Here is a 14,212-nt window from a genome sequence, read left to right as displayed (position 1 = left end):
AACAGGAGAAATGGAGAGAGGAAGGGAAGACAGAGAGGAGGAGAGAAAGATAAGACACCTGCAGACCTGCTTCACCATCTATGAAGTGACTCCCCTGCAGGCGGGGAGCCAGGGCTTGAACCAGGATCCTTACTCTGGTCCTTGCACTTCACACCATGTGTGCTTAACCCGCTGTGCTACCGCTTGACTCCTGAGGTCACATTTAAGATGAAGCCTAAGGGGGCCAGATGGTGGCACACCTGAATGAATGTGCAAGGAGCTGGGTTCAAGTCCCCAACCCCCACCTGTAGGAGGGATGTTTCACAGTGGTGAAGCAGGTCTGCAGGAGTCTCTCTCTCTCATTTTTCTTTCTTTTTTAAAAAATATTTTATTTATTTATTAATGAGAAAGATCGGAGGAGATAGAGAAAGAACCAGACATCACTCTGGTACATGTGCTGGTGGGGATCAAACTCAGGACCTCATGCTTGAGAGTCCAATTCCCTATCTACTGCACCACCTCCCGGACCACTGTCTCATTTTTCGATCTCCTCATCCTCTCTCAATTTCTCTTTGTCCTATCTAGTAAAAAAAAAGAAAGGGAAAAAGAAAAAAAGAGGAAGCAATGGCCACCCCAAGCACTGGGCCCCAGAGGTATCCCTAGTGGCAAATAAACAAACAAACTTGACATGTTTAACAAAATTGACAAAGGAAGGGTTGAAAAGAGAATGTCAGGGAGCAAGGAAAGCCAAGTGTAAAGTTGCTGGGGTGGGAAGGAGAACATGACTGGAGAGTCATTCAAGATGGCTCAGGAGACATGGGCATTGGCAGGCACACTCACTCAGGCACTGGAGAGCCCTGCGGGCTTTACCGGGCCAAGTGAGTGACCTGCCCTTGAGTAATCAGAGGATGCACTGCCATAGATGGTGGTGGGCAGGGTCCACCTTTACTTTCTCTTGCTATGTTCTTCCTGTCCTGTCTTAGAGAGTCAGGATGGGGAGGGCCCTAGCATTTGGCTTTTCCTCTTTCTTAGGACCTGTCACTCCTGACCTCCCCTGGGTGTCTGTGACTCTTGCCACTTGCTTGTAAGTTTCCTCATATAGCCTGGCCGTTTCCTCCCCAATGGGTGTCCAAGAGCTGCTCTCCTGTTGCAATCTCAGTTTTTCTTGGGCTTAAAGGGGCCATGTCAACCCATCTCAAGCCAAATTTAAACTAAAGGTAGACTGGTTGATTGAATTTCACAAACCTGCCCAGCCTAGAGATTAGGTGTCTGCTCTTTTTGCCTCAGTTTACTGCCTTCTCTCTTATTAATTTTCAACTTTTTATATTATCTTTATTTATTTATTGGGTAGAGACAGCTAGAAATTGAGAGGGAAGTGGAAGATAGAGAGGGAGACTGAGAAATACCTGCAGCACTGCTTCACCACTCTCGAAGCTTCCCCCCTGCAGGTGGGGTCTGGGGACTCAGGGCTCAAATCAGTTACTTGCACACTGTAATATATGTGCTCAACCATGTGCGCCACCACCCTGCCCCAGTTTACTGCCTTCTCTATTCTAGAGTTTTCTCTCCCCTTTTATGTTTTCTCTTCTTTCCTTCCCTCCCTCCCTTCCTTCCTTCCTTCCTTTTTCTTTGTTTACATCACTCTGATACATGTGCTGCCAGGTATTGAACTCAGGACCTCATGCACTATGCACCTCCCGGACTACTATATGCTTTTTTCTTCTTCTGAGGTGGAAGGAAGGAGCATAGCTAGGTGTGGGTGTGAATTTTGGCCTCTGGTGTCTTTAACTGTTGTGCCTTCTTGGATGGATTTTATTAGGAGTCATTTGAAACTCTCCAGTCATCTCCACAGAACTGTTTACAGATGGATACAGCAGAAAGAATAGTTGCAGGATGCATGGTGTTCATTCATGCATTCATTCAACCAATATCTGAATACCTACTTGGTACTGTTGTAGACACAGAGAACAGTGAGCAGCAGCAGCAGCAACAATAACAACAAAGAAATGTAACCCCCACCTTTACAGAACTTACACTCCAGAGGTGAGGTGTTAATAAGCAAAAGGGGTTTGGGGAGACAGCATAATGGTTATGCAAAACAAGTTTCCTGCCTGAGGCACAAAAGTCATAGGTTCAATCCTCAGCAATGCCATAAGCAAACAAACAAAAAGGCAAAATCTACATTATTAGGCTATAAGAAAAAAATAAAATGAGAAACATAAGCTAACCCTTCTGAAGTGCAGACAGGATGGAGGCCATGGTTGCAGACCATGATAGACTTGATAGACTTGGGTTTGGATTCTGCTTCTTGACTCAGGTCACCTCACTTCTCCAACCACCAGCTTTCTCTCCAGTAAATGAACATCATCTTCAGGGGACCTGTCTCTCAGGACTTTTGAGAGGTGTATGAGCAGTATTCCATTGTGTATACAGACCACAACTTGCTTAGCCAATCATCTGTTGTTGGGCATCTGCGTTGCTTCCAGGTTTGGGATATTACAAATTGTACTGCTATGAATGTTAAGTGTACACTGATCTCTTTGGAGAGATGTTTTTGTTTTGTTTTTTATTACTGGATATAGATGGAGAGAAACTGAGGGGGGAGGTAGAGAGAGACAGAGAGACACCTGCAGCACTGCTTCACCACTTGTGAAGTTTTCCCCCTGCAGGTAGGGACCAGGGACTTGAACTTGCATCCTTACAATATGTGTGCTTAACCAGGTGCACCACCACCTGGCCCCATGTTTTTGTTTTCTTTAGCTGCAACGTGAAATAGACTAGATTGAATTTAAACAGGCTAGGTCTCAGTGAGCCAAGACTTTTAAAAGCTATCTGGAGGCAAAGAGTTCTTTTTCTTTTTTAAAAATTTTTATTTATAAAAAGGAAACACTGACAAAAACGATAGGATAAGAGGGGGTATAACTCCACAAAAATTCCCACCACCAGAACTCTATATCCCATCCCCTCCCCTGATAGCTTTCCTATTCTTTATCCCCTTGGGAGTATGGACCCAAGGGTCATTATGGGGTGCAGAGGCGGAAGGTCTGGCTTCTGTAATTGCTTCCCTGGTGGACATGGGCGTTGGCAGTTTGATCCATACTCCCAGCCTGTCTCTCTCTTTCCCTAGTGGGTTGGGGAAAAGAGTTCTAGGCAAAGGGAACAGGCAGTGAAGAGACAAGAGCATGACTGGTGGGTTGAGCTTGGGAGTCTTTTTCCTTGGGGCTGTTTGTTAGGTTACCAGCCACCCTGGGCATTTGTGAAGAAGGCCATTTGAGTTTTTGGTCCATTAGGGGAGAGTGTCTGTGTGTGTTTAAAACAAACGACTATACCCACTCCCCTTCAGTTCAATTAGCATTGTGTATCAGGCTCTGTCCAGCACACTGAAGGTACAAAGGTGAAGGCAGCGGAAGTTTTCTCTCTTCCTCTCCTCCTCCCTTTCTCCCTTTTCTGTTAATATCTCTTTTTTTAATACCATTTGTTAAAATATTAATTTGTTTCCTTTTTGTTGCCCTTGTTTTTATTATTGTTGTTGCTGATGTCGTCATTGTTAGATAGAACAGAGAGAAATGGAGAGAGGAGGGGAAGACAGAGAAGGGGAGAGAAAGACAAACACCTGCAGACCTGCTTCACCGCCTGTGAAGAGATGCCCCTGCAGGTGGGGAGCCGGGGGCTCGAATCGGGATCCTCACACCAGTCCTTGCGCTTTGCACCACATGAGCTTAACCCACTACGCTACCGCCCGACTCCCTTCTGTTAATATTTCTATCATTTAAAAAAAATTATTTATTTACATGGATGGAGATAGAGAAAAGTTAAGAGGGAAAGAGAAAATTGAGGAGAGAGACATCTGCAGTTTTGCTTCACTACTTGTGAAGTTTCACCTCTGCAGGTGGGGGACTGGGGGCTTGAACCCGGGTCCTTGCACATTATAACATGTGCGCTCTACCAGATGCACTGCCAACCAGTCCCTGAGAAGTGGCTTTCAATGGTGGTGCCTGCTAGGAAGAGGAAGCCTAGGAGGCTGGGACAGGGCTGTGGGGGTGTGAGGAGATGATGAGTAGAGGTAACTGTGTGGCTTCTAGGGCCAGTGAGGGGTGGGGGTTGATTTCAGATAAGCAGTAAGATATTGCAGCAGGCAGTTAATAAAACATCAGCAACCAGGGAGGATTGGGGAAAGGAGGTTCAGGACAGAGTCCAGGGGAATGCAGCATATTACAGTGGGGTGGAGGAGGAGGAAGGTATGTGGTCAGTAGTGGGTCAGCTTAAACAGCTAGTGTGTAAGTGACTAGCATGACTTTGTAAGATCAAAATATCATACACTTACCATTTCTTTCAGAGTTTTTCATTTAAACCTTAAACAATTCTATGGTGTAAAAGGTAATTATTAGTTCTATCTGACAGATCAGGATGCTGAGACAGAGAGATCCCCTTTCCCAGAGGGGTGCTGGGGGTACTTGGTGATAAAGGTCCTGAGTTTAATCCCCCAGCACATCTGTCAAAGAAAAGCCCCATGCTGCAGCTGGAAGAGAAGTCACCTGATAAGAGCCTATACCTTGTTATTTGTGAGGCCCTGGGTTTGAGCCCTGGCACTCCACAAGAGCACTACAGGATCAGTGCAAGTTCCATAGCTGATGGAGTGGTAGTATAGTCTGTCTGTCTCTTTCTCTTAAATGAAAAAGAATGAAAAAAAAAAAAAAACAGACTAGGAGCAGTGAGATTTTGCATATGCAAATCCCTGGTGCTATGAAACAAAACAAACACAAATCCACAAACACACACACACACACACAAAGAAATGAATACAACACATTTAAGTAAATGACACTGCAATATGCCTGCAGCCCCAGAGAGGTCACACAGCTATTAAGGGCAGGGTTTGAAGCCAGCATCTTGGCTCCAGAGTCTGTGTTCCAAGCCACCACTCTCCGTTATCCTTGTTCACATGGCAGCCTATGAATGCAGACTATTGTTCCCAGGAGTTCAGGCACAAGAGGCCATCACCGCTGTCCTCTTGTCCGTCGCCGTTGACCTCTTGTATGCAACACTATCTCACATGTCACCTTCACAGTGTTGGTTTCACTAGTGCTTACAACATGACACACTCACTCAGCTTTGAGCCTCCTCATATCACTTTGTGTTTTAACACTCAGATGCCTTGAGATGCTCAGGACCTCTCACATACCCTTGGAGTCACCTCCATGGGGTCCCGGGTACCCACCTCACTGTGTACACACAGCACTCAGTGCCCACTCGTGAGTGAGTTCCGACACAGCAGTCCCCCTTTGCTGGGGTTTTGTCTTCTGTGGTTTTTAGTTAGCCCGTTTGAAAACATTATGTTTAATAAGACATTTACAGAAAGCTGTTTGAAAATGTTATGTTCAATAAGATATTTTCAGAGAGAGGTCTTCAATTAATTTTTATCATAATGATCTAGTACTGTGGTTTGCATTTTTGTTATAATTGTTTTTATTACCTGTTCTTGTTAATAATCTCTCATTGTACCTTACTTATTTATTTGATAGGACAGAGAGAAACTGGGGGAGGGAGAGGCAGTGGAAGGTGGGGGAGTGAGAGGGAGAGGCACACCTTTGGCACTGCTTCTCCAACTGCAAAGCTTCCTCCCCTGCAGGTGGGGATTGCAGGCTAGAACCAGGGTCCTTATGTACTGTAATGTATGCACTCTACCAGGTGTGCCACTACCTGGCTCTGCCTTACTTATTTTAGGACACAGATAAATTGAGGGGAGGGAGGAAGGGAGAGAGAGAGAGAGAAAGAGCATCACTGCCTCACTGCTTGTGAAGCTTCCCTCGCCTGCAGGTGGGGACTAGTAGCTTAAACCCACTAACCATTCTCACTGATCTTATTCATCTCTGTATGCAGTGCCTTGCACACTCATGATGTCAAATTTCTGCTAACAAGCACATTCACACTACGGCACAAATTCATTGCTATGCACACTCATGCTCTCACACGTTTATTCTGTCTTGTGGGGTTCAAAATCTGCTCAAACTCAAGACTTACCTGCTCACACAACTTCACACTGTCAAACAGCTCACCCTCATCGAAGCTGCACACTAGACTCAGTGCATTCCCACCGACAGAAATATTAACGATCATACAAACACCCCCCCGGCTTGTGCAGTCTCGTCTTTGCCCACCTGTTTGACCTCAGGGTGTCCTGGGTCTCACCGGTACTACACACCACATTGCACAGTGTTACTTAGACTTACACAATCTTTGTTTTGTCCACTTATGACCATTGTGTGACCTATGAATGGTTGTTGGATACCCACTTGAACAGCCATCCCTCTGCCTGTAACCCCATCAATGAAAATACTGCCAGCACAGTGCAGCTCCTTTTGGCTTGCCCACTTAAGCTCTTTCTCCTCCTCCATTCTTTAAAAAAAATTTTTTTTAATATTTATTTTTCCCTTTTGTTGCCCTTGTTTTTTATTGTTGTAGTTATTATTGTTGTTGGATAGGACAGAGAGAAATGGAGAGAGGAGGGGAAGACTGAGAGGGGGAGAGAAAGACACTTGCAGACCTGCTTCACCGGCTGTGAAGCGACACCCTTGCAGGTGGGGGGCCGGGGGCTTGAACCCAGATCCTTACTCCGGTCCTTGCGCTTTGCACTACGTGCGCTTAAACCGCCCGACTCTCCCTCCTTCATTCTTATTTTCCTTCTCCACTACCTCCTCCTTTTCCTTGTTTTTTTCTAACATTAATTTTTTTTTTAAATTGTTAATCGGGACCGAGAGAGAAACTGAGGAGGAGATACATGAGAGAGAGAGACACCTGCAGCCTTGCTCCACCGGTTGTGAAGCATCCCCCCTGCAAGTGGCGCCCACTCCTGTCCTTGCACACTGGCGCCCTCGCACACTTGTGTCCTCGCACACGTGTCCTCACACACACATCCTTGCACACTGGAGCCCTCGCACACTCGCGCCTGTGCACATTTGTGTCCTCACACACTCACACCCTTGCACACTGGCGCCCTCGCACACTCGCGCCTTTGCACACTCACGTCTTTGCACATCTGTGTCCTCACACACATCCTTGCACACTGGAGCCCTCGCACACTCGCGCCTTTGCACACTCACATCTTTGCACATCTGTGTCCTCACACACTCACATCCTTGCACACTGGAGCCCTCGCACACTCGCGTCTTTGCACATTTGTGTCTTCACCCACTCACATCCTCGCACACTTGGCACCCTCGCACCTTTGCACACTCACGGAAGCTCAGCCCATCAGCCTCCCGAGCTTGGTCCTCCTCGCGCCCCGGGGACGGCCTGTCCCACCCGGGCCCTGGCAGCCCCCGCTCACCCCGTGCACGCTGCAGGCCCCCCCCAACACTGACGCGCCCTCTCCTCGCCCGCAGGGACGTACCAAGGCCAGTTCACCAACGGCATGCGCCACGGCTACGGCGTGCGGCAGAGCGTGCCCTACGGGATGGCCGTGGTGGTGCGCTCGCCCCTGCGCACGTCGCTGTCGTCCCTGCGCAGCGAGCACAGCAACGGCACGGTGGCCCCGGACTCGCCCGCCTCGCCCGCCTCGCCCGCCGACGGCCCGGCGCTGCTCTCTCCCAGCATCCCGCGCGGCGGCTTCGCGCTCAGCTTGCTGGCCAATGCGGAGGCGGCGCGCGCCCCGGGCCCGGGCGGCCTGTTCCAGCGGGGGGCGCTGCTCGGCCGGCTGCGGCGCTCCGAGTCGCGCGCGTCCCTGGGCAGCCAGCGCAGCCGCGTGAGCTTCCTCAAGAGCGACCTGAGCTCGGGCGCCAGCGACGCCGCGTCCACCGCCAGCCTGGGCGAGGGCGCCGACGACGCCGCCGCGCCCTTCGAGGCCGACATCGACGCCACCACCACGGAGACCTACATGGGCGAGTGGAAGAACGACAAGCGCTCGGGCTTCGGCGTGAGCGAGCGCTCCAGCGGCCTGCGCTACGAAGGCGAGTGGCTGGACAACCTGCGCCACGGCTACGGCTGCACCACGCTGCCCGACGGCCGCCGCGAGGAGGGCAAGTACCGCCACAACGTGCTGATCAAGAGCGCCAAGCGCCGCGTGCTGCCGCTCAAGAGCGGCCGCGTCCGCCAGAAGGTGGAGCACGGCGTGGAGGGCGCCCAGCGCGCCGCCGCCATCGCGCGCCAGAAGGCGGAGATCGCGGCCTCCAGGTAGGAGGCGCCTGAGGGGGCGGGGGCGGGGGCGGGGGCGGGGGTCGGGGTCGCGCTCTGCCGGGCTCCGAGGATTCCGCCCTCAGCCGCCTGCCCGCCCTCCATGCTCTTGAAAGGGCTATTGCAGCTGCTTGCTTCTGTCTGTCTGTCGCTCTTCTTTTTCTTTTCTTTCTTTTGCCTTGGGGGCTCCGTGCCTGCACTTTGAATCCACTGCTGCTGGAGGTCATCCCCCCCGCATTTCGTTGCCCTTGTTATTGTTACCATTGGTGGTGGTGGTGTTGGATAGGACAGAGAGAAAAGAAGAGAGGACGGGAAGACAGAGAGGGGAGAGAAAGACAGACACCTGCAGACCTGCTTCACCGCTTGCAAAGCGACCCCTCCCCCTGCAGGTGGGGAGCCGGGGGCTCGAACCGGGATCTTTACCCCGATCCTTGCACTTTGCGCCACCTGCGTTTAACCCGCTGCTCTACCACCCGGCCCCTCTTTCTTTTTAAAAATTTTATTATATTATTTGTATTTATTTATTGGATAGAGACAGCCAGAAATCGAGAGGGAAGGGAGTGAGAGAGGGACAGAGACGGAGAGATACCTGCAGCCCTGCTTCACCACTCGCAAAGCTTTCCCCCTGCAGATGGGGACCAGGGGCTCGAACCCGAGTCCTTGAACATTGCAACATGTGTACTCAACCAGGTGCGCCACCACCGGACCCCAATTGTTTACTTTTCTGAGGTCACCTGCTCAGCCTCTTCATCTGTTCACTCCACCGTTCATTCACTTACCCCTTCTGGTCAGTCACCTGACCAGCTGACCACTTGAACACCTCCTCACTCCACCCACCCACTCAATCCACTTCTTTGCTGACTCGACTACCCCATCACCCAGTCACCGTGAAGCCACCTAGACATCTGTCCCAACCACCACGTTCCCCCATTCATTCACTAGCCACCTCCAGTTACTGAACCTCTCTGCCATCCACTCCCAAACCACACATCCCAAAACACCATTTGCTTATTGTACACTCATTTACTCATTCACCCTCCTATTCCTTTTTAAACAAGAGAGAGAGAACACCAGAGCATCACTCTGGCACATGTAATGCCAGGAATTGAACTTAGGACTTCATGCTTGAGAGTCCAGTGCTTCATCCACTGCACCCTTTCTTAGGCTGCTCAACTTTTAATTATGTTACCCATTCGCCCACTCAGTCACCCACCTTGCCAACCACTTATTACCCACCCTTCCACCCACAGTCAACCCTCCCTATGTCTTCTCATCAAACTTCAGGCTAAGTTCCAAGGTCTCCAGTCATCTGGGGCACCAGCTATGTGCATGACACTGTTTTAATTGGCTTTTGATATTGACTTATTCAGTCTCCTTAAAGATCTTTTAAGATCAGGATTGCTTTTATGTCTGTTTTCACAGATAAACTACCTGAGACTCAGAGAGAGAAGGTGACTTGTCTTGTAGTGAGTAGCCTTCACGATCTGGTTCCTATCCTCCTATCCAGAATCATTTTCTATCACTTCTGCTCTAAACATAGTTTTTTTTCCCTCTCTCTGCATGACTCATGTTGATGTCAAACCCTTCTTTGTTTCTCCTGTCAGAGGGATTTTGTTCTTGCTGGTCTCTTTGCCTGGACTACTCTTCATTTCTTGCGTTGCTCATCTAATTTAAGTCAAACCTGAGTCCCTTAGGAACTGATGTAGTCCAGCCCTGAACTACCTGTCACAGGAGATTCTCACTCAGTTGGCTGGGTGTTTTCTTAGAAAGTCTCACATTTTTGCAACCTAGTGCAAAATGTGTTATGAATGTAATTTGCTTTTAATCTACCACTTAAAAAAAATTCCCGTGACTCACACAGTAAGTACACAGTACACATTGCCATGCTCAAGTCCTTGATCCCCACCTGCAAGGTACAAACTTCTTGAGTGGTGGAACAGTGCTACAGATATCTCTCCTCTTGTCTTTTCTCAGTGAAAAATAAAAAGGGGTGAGGCTGCTGGGAGCCGTGGAGTCATGCAGACATTGAGCTCCAGTAATAACCTTGGTGGGGAAAAAAATGTTCCATATGTCCCAGCTACCATTCTGAGGTCCTTTTTTAGCCCTTACAAGAGCCTGATGCTGTAGGTGATATTATTCACTTCTTGCAAATGTGAAGGAACCTGCGGGTACAGTAGCAGTTAGGCTGGACAGTTGTCCCAGTGCCTTAGAGGATTCCTGCTGCTGGTTCTAAATAAACCAGTTGGGGCCACTGGCATTGTAGTATTTAGAGTTAGACAGACCTAATACTAAGTCTTGGCTCTGCTGTCTTCTAGCTCAGAGATCTGGACAAATCAGTTTGTTTGTCTGAGCTTCTGTTTCCTCAGTAGTGATGCCACCTCTTATTCTTGTTTATTCTTGGTAAATAATTTTTTTCCCTTTCACTCTTTTTTCATATTTATGTATTTATTTTTCTTTTGTTGCCCTTGTTGGTTTTTATTGTTTTTTAAACATAAAAAATGTTATTATCTTTATTTACTTATTGGATAGAAACATCCAGAAGTTGAGAGGGAAGGGGGTGATAGAGAGGGAAAGAGACAGAGAGACACCTGCAGCTCTGCCTCACCATTCGTGAAGCTTTCCCCCTGTAGGTAGGGACCCGGGGCTCGAACCTGGGTCCTTACACACTGTAAAGTGGGCTCAACCAAGTCCGCCACCACCTGGCCCTGGTTTTTATTGTTGTCGTAGTTATTATTGTTGTTATTGATGTCGTTGTTGTTGGATAGGACAGAGAGAAATGGAGAGAGAAGGGGAAGACAGAGAGGGGAAGAGAAAGGCGGACACCTACAGATCTGCTTCACCTGTGAAGCAACTCCCCTACAGGTGGGGAACCAGGGGCTCAAACCAGGATCCTTAGGCCAGTCCTTGAGCTTCGCGCCATGTGTGCTTAGCCCGCTGTGCTACCTCCCGACTCCCTCCCTTTCACTCTTAATTGTGCCACCTACAAAAATGAGGTTGCAAGGGGCAGGTAAACAGCTAATGGTTATGCAAACAGACTCTCATGACTGAGGCTCTGGGGTCCTAGGTTCAGTCTCCTGCACCACCATAATCCAGAGGGGAAAAACAAAAAGAAAAATAGAAGAAAGGAAAAAAGAAAAAGAGAAAGGAGGAAAAAAAGGGTTTCTCTGATTAAGATTACACAGGTTGAGTGGCTCACAGTCCTACCATGGGCAGTAAATTCTGTAGTCATCTCATCATGAGCTTGCTTCTACCCTAATGAAGAAATCTCAGAACTTTCCTTGGTCTCAGTCTCTGTGAAGTGAACTCATTGAATGATGACAGTGGCCAGTAGGGTGTCCAGCTAAGTGTCCCACACTGCAGTGGACCCTATGATGTGCCCATGGTTGTCTGTAAAATGCCTTGCTTGGAGCAGCTGGCAGCAAAAGCAGTTGTTGTCATCAGCTGGTCCAGTTTTAAAGGTAAGCAATGGAAACTTGAGGAGAAGGAGGGATTTCCCCAAAAGTCTCAGCTCTCTGTCTGCTCCTTGCCTGCCCTGCCTTCCTTGTCTTTCCTGCCCAGGTCTGTGCCCTTGAATATGAAGGTGTGGAACTACAGAGGCTGCCAGCCCCACAGCCAATCTGAGCGTCTAGTGTTAAAAGGTGGTGACCCACTTCCTCCATGCTGTGCTGCTGGAATGGGGGCTCAGAGGAGATGTGGATTTCTCATGGAGTTGAGGAACAAGTTCTGTATGCCCGTGGTGTTGGTGGCTTCTGGGGGGGGGGTTGATTTAGTTTTGAGTTCAGACTGAATTTCCAATTAAGGGAATCTTTGGTTTAGGAGGAGAGGCAGGGCTGCCCTTCTCCAGGGAGCTTTGGTGAGTAATCAGGTTGCAGAGGAGTAGGAAGCGTTTCTGATAGCCATCATCCTCTTGGGTCCCGGGTGGAATGGCCGTTCTCTCCATGTGACTTTATGCTCCTTTTCCTGGGCTTATGTTTCAGAATCTAATTTCCAGAACAGCTTGGTGGGGGTGGGGTGGGGGCAGGGATGGACATTTTGGCTTCTTCTATGTGAAGCTATGGATTAAAGGAGATCCCAGGACCCGTGCTGTTCAGTGTGGTAGCCATTGGCCAGATGTGGTTAGCCTATGTTTATTATTACTATTTTTAAACATTTCATTTACTTATGATTCAACTTTATTAATTTTGATTTTTATAAGACAGAAAAATTAAGAGGGAATGGGAGGTAGAGAGGGAGAGAGATACCTGCAGCACTGCTCCACCACTTGTGGAGCTTCCACCTATAGATGGGGAGCAGGGACTTGAACTTGGGTCCATGTACATTGTAATGTGTGCAGTCTGTCAGGTATGTCCCCACCTGGGCCAGCACATGCTTGACATGTGACTGTGTACAAGCCCCATACTCCTCCACCATGCTGCCTCGGGGGCTTCTGTGGCAGATCCTAGTTGAGATGTGCTGGAAGGGGGGGAAACACACGCTGGGTTTGGAGGACTTAGTTTGTAGAGTGTAAATTGTTGTGTTTTATACTGTGTTTTGCTTTTGATGAGATTTCAATCCGATGACATTTTGGCTGTATTGGTTGGAGTAAATGTGTGATACAAAATAATTTTTACCCGTGTCTTTCTAATGTTTTGAATGTGGGTAGTTGAAACATTTTATTGAATTTCAGAAATCTATTTTCTTTTTTAGTCATAAACAGTTCACATTATATCTGTATTTATAGTGTTATTCTATACTTAGGGCTCTTTAACTCCTTCCCTGGACAAACTGAGATACAGAAAGAGACATCAAAACCCAGAAAGAGGCATGCCAACAATCCTCAGCAGTCTGGAGTCCCTGATTTTATAGTGAAGCACTCTTTTTGTAACACCTTTTAAGGTCATGGATACTGGGCCATGGAGGGAAGCTGGCATATTGGGAGGCCCAAGGATCTTGTGGTTGCCATACCAACACCCTGATAAATGACCTTCAGGATAAATACCCTTCTGGAAGGAGTGCAGGGTAGGGCTTTGGCTCTGGCTTTTGTTTGCTATATGTTGGCCTCTCTCCAGACTTTGCTTCTTTCATCTCTAGAAAGAGAACAATGATAGCTAAGTGAAAGTATTTCCATACAGGTTAAGTTGGGGATGGTATTTGACGTGCTCAGCACAGTCTGGAAGCAGGAAGTGCTCAGTAAATGCTAGCTGTCGCTGTCATTCTCTGCCAGTGTTCTTGTTGCTGTGTGTCCCACAGAGGCAGGACCAGCCTGCAGGTGTTCTCAGTTGCACCAGAACTTGAGGTTCAGTACATTCTGGCTTTTGTACCAGCGTGCCATCTTGCAGACTCCTGAAGACAGGGCCTCCCCAAAGTGTCTGTCTTCTGCTTCTCCACCTTCCTTCACTTTTCTCCAGTAAGGTCATACGTTGACTAGTGGCAGAGCTGGGAGCTGAAGCCAGGAGTATTGGTTCTAGAATGCTTTTAACCATAATCTGATCCTAGGCTGTTCCTTTTTTTCTTTTTGAATGGAATTACCCATTTATCGACTGCCAGACCAGTGTTAGTATATCTATTAGTGATTTAATAATGGTCTATAAAAATCATAAAATTTCAAGAGTATAGTTCCATGCCACATTCATCACCGTAATTCTGTGCCCAATCTCGATCCCCTCACCACCATCACCCCAGGCTGTTTTCTTGATGAGCACTTACTCTGTGCCAGGCTTGTGCCCAAGCACTATACACCCAGTGGCTCAGCAGGACCAGAATCTTCTAAGGACTCAAGTCTAGTGGAGAAGTCAGACTAGGATATAACATAGTCAGTGAAGAGAGAGGGAGGAGGGAGTGAAGATCTGTGAACTGCTCCATGCTTGGGCTGAGACTGCTTTCTGCCGGTGGTGGGTGACTCTGAGTGGGAGATTTTCATGTGGAGACAAGGGAAAGGGGTCACTCCAGGTAGAAGCATGGAGGTAGGAATGAGTATGGTGTATTTTGGGAGCCATGAGTCATGGGGAGCACTGGGTAGGGGAAGATATTAGAGGTCAAATCGAAAGGCAGTCAGTCTCAGGCTAGGCTAGCATGAGATTTAAAT

General features: G+C 48.4%; 1 protein-coding gene across 1 annotated transcript in view; it reads left to right on the top strand.

Annotated features, from left to right (window-relative positions):
• JPH2 (junctophilin 2) overlaps positions 1-14,212 on the top strand; it is a 92,218-nt gene that overhangs the window by 29,171 nt on the left and 48,835 nt on the right. The window contains exon 2 of the mRNA XM_060190447.1: positions 7,362-8,148. Coding sequence (XP_060046430.1) covers positions 7,362-8,148 — 787 coding nt within the window. The remainder of the gene's footprint in view (positions 1-7,361; positions 8,149-14,212) is intronic.

The sequence above is a fragment of the Erinaceus europaeus genome, chromosome 1, assembly GCF_950295315.1.
Source record: "Erinaceus europaeus chromosome 1, mEriEur2.1, whole genome shotgun sequence".
Classification (NCBI taxonomy): domain Eukaryota; kingdom Metazoa; phylum Chordata; class Mammalia; order Eulipotyphla; family Erinaceidae; genus Erinaceus; species Erinaceus europaeus.
The sequence above is the reverse complement of the archived record's forward strand: the minus strand, read 5'-3'. Positions and strand labels throughout refer to the sequence as shown.